This window comes from Haemaphysalis longicornis, unplaced genomic scaffold (genome assembly GCF_048455015.1).
Source record: "Haemaphysalis longicornis isolate Haplotype H1 unplaced genomic scaffold, Haemaphysalis longicornis Haplotype H1 scaffold_10, whole genome shotgun sequence".
Taxonomy (NCBI): domain Eukaryota; kingdom Metazoa; phylum Arthropoda; class Arachnida; order Ixodida; family Ixodidae; genus Haemaphysalis; species Haemaphysalis longicornis.
Window position 1 is genome coordinate 51,667,750 of NW_027526204.1, and position 17,628 is coordinate 51,685,377.

The 17,628-nt window shown below is 45.4% G+C and overlaps 1 protein-coding gene across 2 annotated transcripts in view; it reads left to right on the forward strand.

Annotated features, from left to right (window-relative positions):
* The window catches only part of LOC144158522 (uncharacterized), a 38,169-nt gene that overhangs the window by 6,672 nt on the left and 13,869 nt on the right, over positions 1-17,628 (forward strand). For both annotated transcript variants that reach the window (XM_077689428.1, XM_077689429.1), the window contains exons 3-4: positions 63-125; positions 11,361-11,487. In XM_077689428.1, coding sequence (XP_077545554.1) covers positions 63-125; positions 11,361-11,487 — 190 coding nt within the window. The remainder of the gene's footprint in view (positions 1-62; positions 126-11,360; positions 11,488-17,628) is intronic.

A 17,628-nucleotide genomic window follows, 5' to 3' on the forward strand; every position in this document is an offset into this window, starting at 1 on the left:
TAGCTGCCTTGTTTGGTGTGACTGCAAATCTGAATGCAATACGGACTGAATTTTCTTTGCAGGTGCGCAGTGTGCTCTGACATTCCTCATCAGTGCCAGCTCCCAAACAGAAGAGGATTTTCCAGGTTAGAGTGGATGTTTTTAAAGGTAGTCTTTCTTGGCAACTAAACGAGGAAATTTTGGTCTGTCTGTGTGTCTGTGACTCTGCAGCCACCCAACCAAAGTGAAACAGAAGCTGCGAAATCGTGTGATATACCCATAGCCAAATCTAAACGTCTAAGTCCAGTGTCAATGTTCATACTTGTCAACATTGTTGAACAAGAACAAACCATTAGGGAAATGTAAGGCACAAAATTAATGCAAAAGTAATATTTGCAGTCTTCTTTAATTAAAAAATTCACGGATCCTTGGTTTTTGTGATAGCTAATGAAATACTACATCAACTGCTAAAAATAGTTGCCTGCTCTTGCCCGTACTACTATAGCTCCTGGCGGCATTTAAAATCAAATGGCAATAGCAACAAAAAGTTCCACTAGATAGGTTCCACGTCCCACTGTGAACACTCGTGGAGTAGGGCAACGTGGTTCTATAAACATTGTAGTAGGGTGCCTCGACTCTCGCGCGTCTCTGCCATACGGCATCGCTGGCATCGATGCACCCGATTTGGAGCAGTGGAATGCTGTCAATTTAGATTGACTTTTGCAAACCCCTAGCGTGTTATCGTGCGAAGAACGAGACGAGAGAGAAACAGCATGAGTGGTGAGAAGGAAAGAGAAAAGGGGCATTTACTTTGGAGTGGCACCGGTTGACTATCGTCTTTTGTTGTCATTTGCAGCGAAAGGGGCAAACACGTGTCCATTTTTTTTTCTTTTTGTATGGGCATTTCATGAAATGTGTGGGGTGGGCAACACGGTTAAAAAAAAAGTTTTTGTTATGCTCTGTTCATGGCGGTATCCAGAAGCCATAAAGATTTTTTAAGTGTGGAATATTGTTCCAAGCATGTCGCTGATAGTATGTGGTTTTGGAAGCGACGTGTCAGTAAAATTCCCAGTCTTCCCATGAGCACATGTCACAAGGATTTCAGGCTTCTGATTGAAAATTACAAGCGTGGTAGTTGTAGCTACAAAAAAATTAGAGGTGCAGTTGTGCCATTGTGTAAAGTTTCCATCTCAAGATTACAAGCAATGAAAGGTTTTACTTACTTTATTATTTAAAATTCGTATAATCTTGCTTGCTAAATCGCAGTCGTGAATGTTGCACAGTTAACCCTTGATATAACGAAGTCGTACTTGGGGGCACAAAATTTGTTCAATCGCGAATTTCGTAAAATCGAGGTTTTGATTTTACAGTTCATTTAACCAGTTATTGAGGTTTGAAAACCCACTGCTATGTAGTTACCTCTTCACATAAAGCAAAATTTGTACTAAAACTGGCCGCGAAAATTGTGTAACACTCAATGGTATTCGGATAGCCGACGATAGTTCATGTGTCGTCGAAAAACCGGTGCTTTTTCTGCAACGCCTCATTAAATATGATAGCGGACTAGTGTTCCACTTTTTCTTTTTTTTTCATTTCGGTCACTACTAAACGCCGCTGTTAGTCAATTAAACTCGCGTCCATGCCCCGTGAACTTCACCCCGGCGAGGTGGTGGTTCGAAGTTACGCCTCTTTTCGTCCAGTCAGTGGTTGGCTTAGGCGCGGCATTGAGGGGTGCGGTGGGCCAACAGCGGAAGGGTGCTATGAAACATTCGAAAGACTTTTTTCATGTACAAAGGCTTTGCAATATGGGCGTGTGATGCAACCACGACACTCGAGATAAAGCCATGATTACGAGTTGAGCGGAGTACACGTGGACCGCTTCATTGTGTGAAGCAGCGCTTACATGCTCCCGCTAAAGTGGAAAGCTTACATTAAATATCTTCCGGCCAAATTCGATTAAGCTCTTACTTTTATTCCTAATGAGCCCTAAAGAAACTCGATGTTCAAGCCGTAGTGAATTAGTGTAAGCAGCGCTGGCGTTTCTTGACAAGGGTGGGCTTTACGTGACACTCCTGTGCTGACAGCGCTAACAAGGCGTGCTCTTATTAAACATTCGCGTGAGCCTGCATGCCTCTGTAGAACGTCGATAGCATTCATCACTTCGGTGGCCGTCGGTCTCACCGCCACTTTCTCAGTCTCTTGTTCGGAACACTTTTCTTTCCCTTGGAGTGCTCATGCTGCTTACAAGACTCACTTAATGATGCATGAACAAACTAATAATATGGTTATCAGCGAGCACAAACTAGAGCAGCAGCACCGTGAACAAAGACGCATAGAAAAAAGCTTGAAGTAGGCTTCGGCGGCCTAAGCATAGAGGGCGCTAGCATAGGCAATGATGGAGACGTCAAAATGGTAGCTGTATTATTAAACCGTCCATGACCGCTAGTGGTTTGAGCAGCTTCTTTCATCACTTCTAATTGTTGTCAACCGCATATTTCACCGCTTTTCTTTAATTTGAGCCTGTTAGAGTTAATGCGAGTACTGAATGTTTTCAATGTAGGCTTTGATAGGCAAAATAAAACATGCTTCGACCGGAATTTCATTCCTGCTTTCTTGCCGTGACTTCGTTAAATCGGAAGCGCCGTACGAAATTACTTCGTAAAATCGAGATAATACATGCATTTTGCAAAATTTTGATAGAAAACTTGAAAAAATTCGTTATATTGCAGATTTCGTTAAATCGAGGTTTGTTATATCGAGGTTCAACTCTATTAGCACGATTGTAATTTGCACCTTTCTTATTGCTTGAAGTAGTCTTCAAATTAGTATACATGCTACAATCGAGCTCAGCACTGAAATCGGCTTTGAGCCAGCAGCACTGCCACAGCCATGAACTGTTTACAAAATTAACCCAATCTAATACAAAGCAGTCTATCAAGGTAATGTGAGTAAAATATGGTGCACCAATTTCGCAATGGGCATACGTTAGCCAGCTGTTGCACATTATTCTGCTGCTGCAATTAGCACCGTGCTTCAGTCGTTATGGCTCTCAGGGGGTAATACAATTGACTGTCTAACAAGCACATGGTAATTTCACTTGCTGCCAGTGAGGGGTACCGAAGAGCATCATTCACACTGGGTGTCCCGGAGACGAAGTGAAAAATTGACAGTGGCGTGAACAAAGCCGAATCATGTTTTCATGCCAAGCTTCGCTAGCCCTGAGCACAGGCATCGATAAATTCAAGGTTTTCAGGTGGAATTTATAAATTAGCAGCGAATGAACCAACAGCCCATCACATTAAAATTATGAAGGTCAAGGCACTTGAAATCACAGGCACTTTCGGTGTTCCCTACTTCAGTTTTAATGCCAACAAGAGCTGGATGAGCAAGTTTAAGAAGCACGGCGTAGTTTTGCTGCCACAGTTGCATTCATCAAAAAAATTGTGCCCACCTCCCCGCCAGGGCAACCCTGTGTAGATGCGACGCATCGTGGGGTTCACTTGGTGTTTCCGTTGGATTGATTCTGAAATCGCGTGAAACGTGTCGGGAACGCGTATGATTATTATGTTTATGATTATTATTATGTTTTATTGGCCAATCTTGGTCAATCTCTCTAAGTGGTATGCTTGGGGCTTCGCTGTCGCAATGACCTTTACTCCATCATTGCTGCTGTAAGTGGGAGCTTCTTTTCTTTTATTGCAAGTGTTAATCATTGCCCCATCATGCGTTTTATCAGTAGCATCTTGACGTAGTTTGAATGACTCAAGGATATAAAGCGCGTTCGTAGCATTTGATTCTGTCTCCGTTTTGTGGCGTAGTGGGAAGAGCACCATGTACATCGTGTTCTGCCCACAGGGTTGTGGGATCGAAACCGGGCACCGTTAACTATTATTTTTTTTTATAGTGTAGGGGGAGGGGTGTGGAAGGACAACGCCGTATGGAGAGACAAGGCGAGTGAATGAGATGCAGTCGCATCTAAAATATCCTATCCAAGGTACATGGTGTAATGACTTTTACATCTGCATTGTAGAATTGGCGTCAAATTATTTCTTCAAATTTCTCTGCGTAAAGTTATTGGTGTGTTGCAATTGTAGGTGTGCTACAATCGTGCAGATAAAGTAGTTTTCATAAAAACTCGTATGTCAGAGCATTTGTGGACATCTTGGGTGAGGTCAGGGCAGCGCAAGTTTTCAGTAGGCATTTACCTCCAGGCAAACGTTCTGCCGCACAGGAAGAAAGCAAGTGTTGTAGAGTGTTAAAGAAGCTGTGCCTCCCCGCAGTTTACATGACTAGAGGGCACTACCTGCTTGGCTCAGAAATATGAGACACACATTAGTCAGCAAGCAGCATTTGTGCTTACAAAAATGTTAAAGCACCTGCAGATAGTTAATAATGAACCAACAACTTTACAGCTGGGTAAATTGAAAGCGAAATTTCCCTTTGGAGCTTTTTTTGTTTGAATTTGAGTGTTGAGAGCATTTCAGGAAGGAGGCTGGGAGCGTAACCTACAAGCTAGAGGAAGAGCAAGTATTTGAGGCTCGCATTCTTTGAATCATTAAGCAAAGATTCTTCACATACTGATAATGTCGTGCCACCTCTCACCCACACCCGTCAACCAGGAGTGGGGTTGCAATCCATCGGTAACGGTCCAAATACTAGGAGAAACATGGGGCCATTCCATGTTCTGTAGGTGGTTGGAACACAGTAGCCTCGTGTATGCTTTGTAACAATGAAAGTGCCTTAACTGGTATGTTGGCAACATTGTGTGAGTTTTGGCTGTCAAAAAAAGGGAAAAATTTGTTTTTTATTCATTTTCACATGCTGCATTCCCAACCCATGCCCTTCTAGGAGTGGATACATAAGCAGCATGAAAACACAATAATGCTTGTAGAATATGAAAATCATCATCATCAACCGCGTTCTCAGGTCTGCTGCAGGACTAAGGCTTCTCCCAATGACCTCCAACCGCTCCTGTCTTGCGCTGCTCAAGTCCATTTTTTGCCCCCAGATATCCTCAATTCATCCCTCCATTGGGTTTTTGGCCTTTTCCTTCTAGACTGGTCTCTCGGTATCCACTCTGTTACTCTGGTGGTCCAGCGGTTGTCGATTCATTAACGTGGCCAGCTCAAGCCGATTTCTTTTTCTTTACTTGAACTGTGATATTCAGTACTCAAGTTCCCTGATCCAGGATGCTTGTTTCTATTAATGTTACTCCTATCATCATTCACTCCATAGCCTGTTGAGCTGAGCTAAGTTTGCTTTCAGGTTGTTTAGTAAGGCACCAGGTTTCTGCTCCATGTGATCACGGGCAGGACGCATTGGTTCCATATTCTTTTCAGTGATAGAGCTAGCTTACTTTTCAATATTTGGGAGTGTTTGCCAAGAGCACCCTAGCTAATCGTATTCTTTGCCGGATTTTTTCTCGTGGCTGTGATCTACACAAACAACCTGTCCAAGTTAGTGATCTTGTACTTGTTCTAGTGTTTTGTTACATATGCTACACAGCGTGCTTTTGGCATGCTTATTTGTCATTGCTTTGGATTTATTCATTTTTATCTTTAACCCCATGGTATGGGCGTTAGCAGGATTTTGTCTTGAGTGGGGCGAACCCCATTGCACCACATTTGGGTGGGGGAGGGGGCGTTAAAAGAGTAGTCTACGCTCGTTACAGCGGATCTGGCAACAACAGACTTTCGGTTACAACAGACTATTTCTATTGGTTTGTCTGGTCCCCTTGCATTTTAAATGGAGTCGACTGTGCTCATAACGGACCCGGCTAGAGCAGACTGTCGGCTACAACAGACTAAATTTTAGGCGAAATTTGTTTCAACTGAATGTTTATAGCGGACTTACGTGGGGGCGGCACGCAATATGCTTTTCTTTTGTTTATTTTGGCAAGAAAACTGTTATGTCTGGCAACATTTCCGGCAGCCGGGTCGTTGGCGCAGCCAAGCCAGTGCCAGTGGCTTTTTTTTTTTTGTGCGACCAGCGGCATAAGCGGCAAGGTAGCTGATTTCACTGTCGGATAAATTAAGCGTAATTAACACTGTCGAACATGGGGAAAAACAGGCCGACATCGCCATACAGGCCTGTCTAAGCAGACGGGCCGCTCTACCGTCAAAAACAAGGCCACTGCCAAGAAACGCGACTCCGGTGAGATTGAAAACAGGGCTATTGAATACTCAAAGTTGTGCACCCAGAGGCAAGTCTGCCCTCGTCAGTTTTTTTATGTAATAAAAAACTCTGGTTCAGGGAAGTTCGGTCTTTATTATTCCACGCATGCATCTTTCCCGTTCCGTTCGGCGAAAAAGATAAGAAATGCCTCAAGTAGGGGGGTTGTTTCCAATCCATTGCGTGCAATCTGCCGGTAACCGTGCGCAGGCCAACTGGTCTAACTTTCGATTTCACAGCTGGCCGTCATCTGATTATTTCATTACAGCTGTTTCAATGACCTGACTAAATTCGTTAAAAATGTGGAAGCTGCCTCGGGGGAGCGTCAGGCAGCGATCCGGTTTGATCGACGAACGGTTTCGGGAAAACCTGCCTCGTCATAGAGGGATTTAAAAGAGCCTAGCTAATTCAGATGGCCACGAATGAAGTTTTATAGCTGGTTAATAGTTGCGCCTAGTTATATTCTTGCTTTATTTGCTCACCTTATCAAGCGTCTTTACACGCTTGACCGCATGCACTTGGCCTTTTGCAAGTGCCGGTGCTCCCACTTAAAAGCTCATACCCCCCCCCCCCTCCCGGTCGGATACTGCATACTTCGGCTACAGCGGATGTTTTTTTCCAGATTCAGAGGGTCCGTTGTAAAGGGCGTGGACTGTATAAGCAAAATACAGTCAAACCTTGATCTAACGAAACCTGATCTTACAAATTTTGTGATCTAACGAACTACTTCAAATTTGTCCGCAGGTGCCTAGAAGAACGCTTTTATTAGCTCAAACTAACGAAATGGATTCAGCACCATTCCGAATTTAATGAAGTATTTTAAAAAACAGATGTATTTAAAAAGGAGCAATTTCGAATGTACTTCATTAGAATGCCAAGAAGATTATATTGTTCAATGGAAGACAAAATAACATGGCATTTAGTTTAATTTTTCGACGCCCCACGAGGAAAACTCAGCAGTCCCGCAGCTGCAGATCACGGCATTCCGGCCAACACTCTTTCTGTGGTCTTGGAGGAAAAGGATGCTGTCATCGGCGCCACTTTGTCTGGAATTGCATCGAAGGAAAAGAACCTCAGACAACCCTGAATAAGAAGTGGGAGGAAGCCCTGTTTACGTGGTCCAATGATATGAGAGCCTAGAACGTTCCACTCAGTGGGGAAGTAGTTGAACAAAAAGCGGTGTGTTCTGGGCGTCTTCTGGGGTGCGATGACTTTAGGGTAAGTCCCAGCTGGCTTTTATTTTTACTGCGGTTTCTTAGCGCATTGCTAAATTTGGACAGAGGAGCGCCATGACTGCCACAATTACGATGTCATTCTAGCTGCAGCCTTCCTTCAGACATCAAATTTATGGACGACGGCTGTCTTTCTCATGGAGACAAAAAGCGAAAACACCCATGTGTTTGAGATTTCAGTGCACTTTAAAGATCCCCAGGTGGTCAAAATTAATCTGGAGCCCTCCATTGCGGCACGCCTCATCGCCTGTGTAGCGTCGGCACGTTACATTTTATAATCAATCAATTAGTTGAATTTCTGGAATCAACTGCTTGTAAAATAACAGCCTCGATTTTACGAAGTTTTCGATTTAGTGAAGCAAACCACGGTTCCCAGTGACTTTGGTAGATCAGGTTTTAACTGTACTGCAACATCCAAGGGATATCAGGTGGAAAATGGACGCAGTCTTAGTGTTATAAGTTTCAAAAAACTAATAATGCCCATGTCTAAATACGGAATTAGTAGGTTACATAACAGTAGCATTTGATTAAAGAGACCCATCGAACACACGGCCTTTTGAAACAAGGGACCTTTTTCCTGTATCGATCCTACCAGCCGACACGGCGAACTAAGGAATGACAGTCAGGCATGCTTGCAAAAGTCTCATGCTCGGAAACCTCGTGCACAAAACATTCTCGTCCTTAGTCCCTGCCGCACCCACCCATCATTCCCATATTTTTCACATGGATCTACAGCAGTAGGTGCATATTATCGAGACTAATCTGTAGTGGGTTAAGTGCCTTTTTACTCTTAGCATCTTTGTTACTCCCTCGGTGGGAGCCATGAGCTTGCTACATGGTCGGCCTGAAATGAGTTTGCTCCTTTCTTACTAAGCCTTTTTGTGTGCACGTACGAACTTTGCACGACCTGTCCAAAAGGAGGAAATAAAGGCCTGCAGTTCTAGGAAGCACAGCCACCCTCGAGCATCAAGCTGAGGATTGCTCGTTCGTTTATATTCCCAAGCTGACTCCTGAGATTGGCGCACCAGGAGCCTGCGCATGTGCAGATGGCTACAGGAAAAAGGTCCACTGTGAGATGTGATTACACAAAAATCTTATTTGCTTTATCCGAACTCATTTCTACAGCCCCTTCATCTGTAAAAGCACTATGCGGCCGCAAGCACATGCACACTGCGAAGTGATTACCTCTGTGAATGCTCTTTGCCTCTACTTTTCAGATTTAAATGACAGCGCAGCCCACACAGCGGCTGGGGGATATCTTTGAATGAAACACGGTATAGCACTCATCAGATAGATCCCCTCAGTGAATGTCAGGAGAACAAGGGATCACTATGCTTTCGTATCATGATGTGCAGCACCCACATGGATATTACAGTTCAACTGCTGATGGCCCCTTCCTATTGTCAGCACCTATATACAGTTGTGTTGAAGAAGTGGCATTTTCTTTGGAAGGCGTTTATTTAGGCTGCAGTTTTGCGGTCCATATTTCTTCTTTGTCGCATTGATTAGTGGATTTCACAGACAGTGAAACACTGTTGTACAACTCTTGCACCCGAAGTAACATCTCGGCGATAAAGCTTAATGTATATCTGATGAAGCCTTGATTGATGAAAGATAAAACGCATATCTGCTAACCTTTCTCTAATTTTTGCTTGGTTTGAAAAGCATGCCCCTCACTTTTCAATGAATGTGAGGTTCGTGGGGTTGGGGGAGGAAGGGGTAAATAATGACTAGGATTTTAGGATGATTTGCATGCAGTTATCATGTGCTACCTTGCAGTCCTGTGATGATTCACCTATTATGAAAATTTGTTCGCAAGTTACTCAGGACTGCGAGAAAATTCACCGATTTTGAGGGGTCCCAGAAAACATTTTTTTTCTGGTAACAAAATTGGTTAGGCACTAATTACAGGAACACAAAATGCGAATAATATAATGGCCTTTCCAATAACACCACTTTTTTTGTTTTCATACACCATGGTTGGGAAACAAAATATCAAAATAACAATTTTGGTCAAGTTGAAGAAAATGATAAAAAAAGGATTTTGTATAACAAACCACCGAAACTGGAAAAAAATTAGAATATACATTTTGTAGGAAACATTTCAAAAACATGCCTTAGAAAAATGTCGACTGGCGCGGAACAGTTTGCCGGATGTAAAACAAACGTTAGCACGCATGGTGCCCATGTCATGCGGTGAAGCCCAAATTCCATTTCAAAATGTGCAATTTCAGGTGGTTTCTTAGATGAAATCTGGCAGTTTGACATTATTAACGGAACCTATTTGCCCCAATGTAACGTAAAAACATCTTGTCAATCACTAACTTTGCATTTATGGCCAGCACAGTATTTGGGACCAGCATGCATGGAAAAACATGCATGAAGTTGAAAACAGAACTCCGTGGTTGATGCTTGTTTATGTTTACTGTCAGTTATCTCTCAAAACATAAAGTTGCACTTTATTCTCATCTTCTGGCTCGCTATTGTAGCCATGCTTGCAGGAATGAAGTGCAAAGCACTAGGATCGTGTTCTGCAAACTTTGGCCGAGTAGCTGTTGCGCGATAAAAAAAGATCAGCACTTTGAACCTCCTGCATTGCAGTGCCACCTAACATTTTTGAAAAAAACAGTACAAAACTTATTGGAGACTCCGTCCGAATAGACAGTTCAACTAATAAGCAACACTAGACCTGCGGAGGTACCCTTCTATGGAAATGAAACTGGCAGGCAAACAGCTGGCGCTGTGTAAGGCCGGTTTGAAGCTTTCTCCTTGTCAGAACAGATGTCCGGTGACTGGGTTTTATCTTTTGAATTGCATCGGAAGTTTTTATCACAGAAACGGGTTAGGATTGGATGAGATCATGACGGGCATGCTTTATTTCTGGATCAGTTGCGGAAGCTTAAGGCGCCATGGCAGGTAGGCTTGAAGTTCGGTAACTGCGTAGTAGCGCCACATGAATTCCGTGATGCAGGAACGAAACCAAAACTTGTAAACTGTTCACGAATGGTCCTGATGTGAGTAGAACTGCAACACAACTTAGAACAATGTCCTCAAAGGCAATAAAACCGCCTAAAATCATACAGTAGCTTTGCAAGCAGGCACTGCTTGACAGTTACAGACGATTTCAGGGATTATTACTGTCAGTGCAAACCTCACAGAGAAAAAATCATTTTCCGATTCGCCATTCGTGCCCTCATAACAAGAACCAAATGCTGATGAAGAGTAATTACAAGTGGCACTTAGGGGCACTTTGGTAGCAGTGACGTGCAATGACGACGCCCCTTTTCCACACTCAGGATATGCAAACGCTTGTCAAAAATCACGTTTTTGTGTCAAAAATGAAAAGAAAACTGACTTTCAAAGGGCATTTTCTTAGCTCACTTCAAATAGCTTTACTTGTTCCAGCAATGCTTGGAATGCTATGAAAAGGGGCCCCCAAGGTACTAGGCAAATTGAATGATTTTGAATAGGCATTGTCACAAAAGAGTTAAATACATTCTCATCAACATACTGATTTGACCACGGTGTCTCGGTTCAGTCTGTGATTTTAAGCAGCAACAGTGAAAATGTGCTGCCGTCACACATAGGAACACATCACCAGTTGTACAAGAGATTTCATGAAATATTCGTGTCTCGGTAAACTTCCTTAAAGTTTTGGTGAGGGAAACTGTTTAATAAAGTTTTTGCATACTCGTAGAATTGGGCTCTCCCTTATAGCGATAGCAAAAATGATGTCTGCAGAGACGCTGAGGCTTCATCACACAGAAACTGGAAGAGACGTAATATGTGATTTGCATTAGCTGAGAGAACTGCCCAGTTCTCATTTGCGGGAAATGTCAGGTTGAAGTATGAACAACCATCTGGTTGCACTGAAATAGACTACTGTTTTAAGTGATATAGGAGTTTTAGTTAAGTCAGTGTGAGGACTGCACGTCAATCATGGTGTTGAGCTGCTCTGGCCATTGTGTTTCTTTTCAGCTTGGGATACGGACAAAACTCAAGCTGGTGCCTCGGAGAAAGTGCCTGCTTTGGGAGATGGTGCTGACATTGCAGTGGAAGCTGGTCCTCACACCTGCTCCTGCCGCCCATGTTCTGGCAACAGACAGTAAGTTGCAATGCTTGCAATAGCATTGTATACATGGACATAATGAGCAAGAGTTGAGTCGAGAAAAGCGTGTTCATTCACTCGACCCATCCATCTGTAATTAGACGGGGTGAGTCGAAAAGCCGTCGGGGCAAATCCGTTTCACCTGCGGTCCCCTTGCCTGAATTCATTGGATGGAGATCATATAAATGCAGGAGGGGTTGAGTTAAGCTGAACCCGCCAGTCAACTTGACCCTCTCTCGTCAGTTCCATGCATCCAGGGCTAATGTTTAGAACATATACACTGTAGGGCGTCCAGGCCTAAAACAGGCGTTCATTGTGCTGAGTGCAAAGGATATCTGATGTCTGGCGGACACTCGCAAGTCCTCGTATGTTTCGGTCGTTGTTAAGGCATGCAGGCTAAGCCTCTCAGCTTCCACAACTGATGCCATAAGCCTAATGTGCCCTTTTCCTTGAAGGGGTCATGAAGACAAAATACAAGTTTGTTTTATTCGAAGGATTTTGTGTTCTATAGTGCCCGCAGCGCTTGTCCGGATGCAATGTTTCATTCACTGCGAAATGAATGAATTTAAGCTAAAATTTTGATTCTTGTGCAAAAACGTGTGTTTGGTGTGGAGCGGAGACTTGCTTACTGTTAGTCAACGTAGATGGTGCCACCACCTCATGGCAAGTCGTTTCCTACGTTTGGTTTTTTTGACCGTATTTAAGCCTGGGTTGTTTTTGTTCATGGAGAAAATAATGGTTTCGTGAAGCATGCTACTCACTCGACAAATATGGTCACGTGAGACACCATTGCTTGCGCCAATCGGTTAGTGTCGTCTGAGACAACCCGAAAGCCTTGGAGTGCTGTGTGTCTAAACGAAGAATAGTGCGCGCTGTACCAGCAGCAGTACACATCGGTACTTCTATGTTTACATGTGCTTTCGTAACTTCCACTGTTTGTCCCACCATTACTGGTATAAAAAGAATGTGCCCTAAATTTAAGCACAAATAGCTTGTTCGGCAAGCTTATAAGTTCTGCCTAATTTGCGTTTGTTTTGCGGCCTCCGCCAATCGCAAAACTGGCTGGTATGACATCATAGGTTCTGTTGGGGAAATGAGCTTGTGGGTCACATGGCCATTCTCTTTTTTCCTCATTATACAGCTTATTTGAGCGAAGTTTATGGTAAAAGTGGTGTCAGCATGATTTTAACGAGGCAATACTTTGAATGAATCAAACTTGCATTTTGTCTTCATTGCCCCTTTAAGCATGAGTACTTCTTTTAAAGCAAAGCTTTCTTTGTCTACCTGCCAAGGGTTCTGTCGCGACCTTTGGCATCAACAGGAAAGTCCCGCAAACAAATAAAAGAAACTGCTGGCACAGCCAGGAATCGAACTTTGAACGAATAGAGAAACTGAATGAGAGCCCGTTGCCTTACCAATTGAGCTACGAGCTCACGTGGAAATGGAGGAGACAGACGGTGTACAGTAAAACCTCGTTATAACGAAGTTGAAAGGGGAGTCGTAATTACTTCGTTGTAAAGTTTAGTTCGTTATATACAATATACCGCTAATTAACAAAGAGAAAAGGATGTACTCACCACCGAACCTCACAGCAGCCGCCACGAGAGAAAGACGATCGTGGCGTGGAGAAAAACCAGCGAAAAACAATAAGAACAGCAAGAATCACAACTTTATTCGCGCGAAATGGCTCATCACTGATCGAAACAGCACATCAGCCGTGTCGGCTCACTTTGCAGAAAAGAAATCCTTGATGGATTGCTGCCGAGTCTTCTTCAGACGAATGATAGCTTTTTCAGCTGCAGCCGCTATTTCGATGCCCCCCGCACGGGGCACCTTGAGCAATCTTGGTGACGGTACTGGCGATACCGCGGACCCCGAGCCCCCAAACATAAGCTGGATCCAACCGTGGCGATGTGTTTATAGGTGGAGGGTTAGAAACCACGAACGGTGGCCGTCGGAGCCCAGGTCAAGCTCCGGCGGATGGGCTCCCTGTCTGTTTACCAGGCAGGGAGCTCCGGGACCTCTCAGGCTATCAGGGTAAGGTTTGAGAAGAAAGAACCCCCGTCCCCTGCTTCTATACTATGATGTATGGCATTCTCTAAACCCCCCCCCCAAACGTGATCGGTCCCTGAAAAGGGGCCGCACCGAAGTATCTTTTCCTTCATTGCCATCTTTGACATTTCCTGAACCAGATAATTTTTCTCGATTTCTTGTCATGGAATCCATCAATCCAACCCACCCCCTTGCATCTCAGTCAGTCTTCTTGATTGCCAAGTATCTTGAAGCCATAGTAGGAAAATCGTATAAGTGCAAGAAACAAAAGTCTGGTGAACTCCTAATTGAAATAAATGACAAGCAGCAGTCTGCAAAGCTTCTTGCTCAGACTAGACTGGCTGATCTCGACATCCGGGTCACACCCCATCGGATCCTCAACAGCTCACAGGGTGTGATATCCGAGACAGACCTCCTGAACGAAACGGATGCGGATCTCCTTGCCGGCTTGAAGGATCAGGGCGTCACTGCCGTGAGACGCATCAATATCCGCAGAGACGACAGGGAGATTCCGACCAAACACATTATCTTGACTTTCGACCGCGCAGTTCTTCCACAATACATAAACGCAGGTTTTATCCGTTGCTCCATCCGTCCCTACATCCCGAACCCGCGGCGCTGTTTTAAGTGCCAGAGGTTCGGGCACGGTACGAACTCTTGCCGTGGCCGAACGACGTGTGCAAAATGCGCGGCGCACGATCATCCGAGCGAGAACTGCCCATCCGAAACTCTCACTTGTGTAAACTGCGGGGGGCCGCATGCAGCGTACTCCCGCAAGTGTGAAAAATTCCAAATGGAAAAAAAGATAATTAACATCAAGGTCACGGAGAACATCACCTTCCCAGAGGCGCGAAAGAGGTTCGCCTCTTTCCCTCTGGGGAGGTACGCAGACGCGGCTCGCCGGGGGGCGGAGCGGCGTCTGGTTTCCACAGGGACCCAGTTCAGCGAGTCTGACCTGGTCCCGCCCCCGCCCCCCGCTGGGTTGCCCCACGCAGCCCAACCCGGCACCACGCCGCTTGCTGAGGCAGCAGCGGTTGTGATGCAAACCACTTCTGTCGGGACCGGTGCCGCTCCCGCCTCTGTCTCCCCGTCCTCCAGTCCGTTGGAGGGTACCGAGGTGATGGACACCACGGGCCCCGCACCGGCTCCCACCGTCACCGCACCGCCCGTGCCACCTCTGGTGCCCCGGACGCCTTCGGCGGTGGCGGCTCAAACGAAGGGCTCCCGAGGGGGGCCCAAGTCCGGGGGGCCTGGTCCGTCGGGCACCCCTCGGACATCCGACGACGAGATGGATGTCGGGCCGTTCCTGCCTGCAACGCAGCGCAAGGAGCGGCCACCGACTTCGAAGCGTACAGACAGGCCTAAAAAGCCTAACCCCAGAGTAACAGCCCCGAAAGACGACACATGAACACATACCCACACTCCATTCATTCTTAAACCTAAATAATGGGAACAGAAAACATCATTCAATGGAACTGCAGAGGCCTCCTTAAAAATCTTGATGATGTGTATGATATCCTGCATGCCAATCAGCCAAGTCTCATGTGTCTCCAAGAGACTCACCTCAATTCCAAACAGACAAATTTCTTAAATAGGTACATGGTATTCAGAAAGGACAGGGTTGGCTGCACACACTCTTCAGGAGGTGTGGCAATTGTCGCCCGGAAATCCTTAGCCTGCCACCCTGTCACTCTGAACACTGTCCTCGAGGCTGTAGCAATTCGAACAATAATATTTAATAGGTTGGTAACGGTGTGCTCCATTTACATTCCTCCTGATCATGCACTTTCGAGCTCTGATTTCGAGGCGCTGGTCGACCAGCTGCCCGAACCATACATCCTAACAGGCGACCTTAATGCGCACAACTCTCTTTGGGGCTCCTCCAGAACGGATGCCCGAGGTCGCCTGATAGAGAAATTTCTTACATCTTCAGGAGCATGCCTTTTCAACAAAAAACAGCCTACCTACCATAACTTAGGACATAATACGTACTCACATCTCGACTTGGCTATTGGTTCTGCAATTCTCTTTCCATGTCTTGAGTGGGGCGTGGGCACGGACCCATATGGTAGTGACCACTTCCCCACATCCCTAACATACAGAGGTAAAGGCCCATGCAGTCCATCTGCCCATAACAGGTTTAATGAATCAAAAGCAAACTGGAGTACATTCACAGAAACATCTAAACTACACCACACAACCATAAAACACCTACACGTGGAGGAAGCAGCCCAACTCGTCACAGCGCACATAGTCGACGCCGCCGAAAAGTCCATGCCCCAGGCCTCCAGTGCGTCCCGCAACCCAAGGAGGCCCTGGTGGAACGAGGACTGCAGGCGGGCGCGAGAGGCCCAGAACAAGGCGTGGGGTGTCCTTCGCCGGTACCCCACGTCAGATAACCTAATTTCTTTTAAACGGGCAAAGGCTTTGGGGAAGCGAGTGCGTCGTGAGGCAAAAAGGGAGAGTTGGCGCAACTTCCTCACTTCCATCAACTCATACACTGACACACACAAAGTCTGGACACGAATACGAAAACTAAAAGGACAACAGACACACAGCCTGCCCCTGGTTAGTACAACAGGGGACACACTGGAAGACCAGGCTAACACACTTGCACAACACTTCGAACACGTGTCCAGTTCAGCACAATACACAAACACTTTCATGAAACACAAGACATCTGTAGAAAAGAAGTCCCTGCGTGATAACAACAAGTCGCACACTTCTTACAATTCTCCTTTTTCTATTCATGAGCTGAAGGTTGCTCTGAGCACATGTAAGCCTTCAGCTCCAGGTGCAGACAAAATCACATACACCATGATACAACACCTACACCCAGACACTCTTGAAACACTCCTACATCTATACAACAACATATGGCTTTCGGGGCACATTCCTCGCTTTTGGAGGGAGGCCATAGTAGTGGCTTTCCTGAAGGAAGGAAAGGACCCTTCCTCTCCTGCTAGCTATCGGCCCATCGCCCTCACAAGCTGCCTGTGCAAGCTCCTCGAGAAGATGATAAATAGGAGACTCGTGTACTTTCTTGAGTACAATGGTCTTCTCGAGGGCTGCCAGGCAGGCTTCAGGGCGGGGCGGTCCACGAACGACCAACTCGTCGCGCTCGAGTCCTATATAAAGGATGCTTTCCTCCACAAACAATATTGTATGACGGTATTCTTTGATCTGGAAAAAGCGTACGATACCGCGTGGCGGTATGGCATCCTAAGCGACCTCAAGTCCTTCGGCATGTCAGGTAACATGATAAACACACTTGCCAGCTACTTGTCTCAAAGAACCTTTCGTGTGCGAGTTGGAACTGCACTGTCTAGGGTTCATGTGCAGGAAAATGGAGTGCCACAAGGTGGAGTTTTAAGTTGCACCCTTTTTATTGTGAAAATGAATTCCCTTAGGAAGGCGCTGCCACCGTCGATTTCCTGTTCAGTCTATGTAGACGACATTCAACTCTCCTTTAAATCCTGTAACCTGTCTGTCTGTGAGCGCCAGGTCCAGCTTGGTGTTAACAAGCTAGCTGGCTGGGCAGATGGCAATGGTTTTAAATTTAATCCCGGGAAGTGCACTTGTATTTTGTTTTCCAAGAGACGTGGTATCCGGCCGGATCCAGACATTCAACTCCACGGTGTCTCTATTCCTGTAAAAAAGGAGCACAAGTTCTTGGGTATTATCTTTGACGAAAAGCTGACATTCATCCCACACATAAAACAACTAAAACATAAATGCTTAAAAACAATGAATATCCTGAAGGTTCTGTCGCACATCTCTTTTGGTGCCGACAAACAACTTCTCTTACGTGTTTTTACCAGCTTGATAGGTTCACGATTGGACTATGGTAGCGTTGTTTATGGGTCAGCAAGTAAAACATCTCTCAAAATGCTGGACCCAGTGCTCCATCTCGGGCTCCGCCTGGCGTGTGGCGCCTTCCGCACTAGCCCGGTCGAAAGCCTCTATGTGGAGTGCAACAAATGGAACCTACAACGTCAGCGAGCTTACACAGATCTCCTTTATGCTTTTAAAATTTCATCCATGCCTCACCATCCTTTTAAATCAGTTTTTCATGATACGTCCATG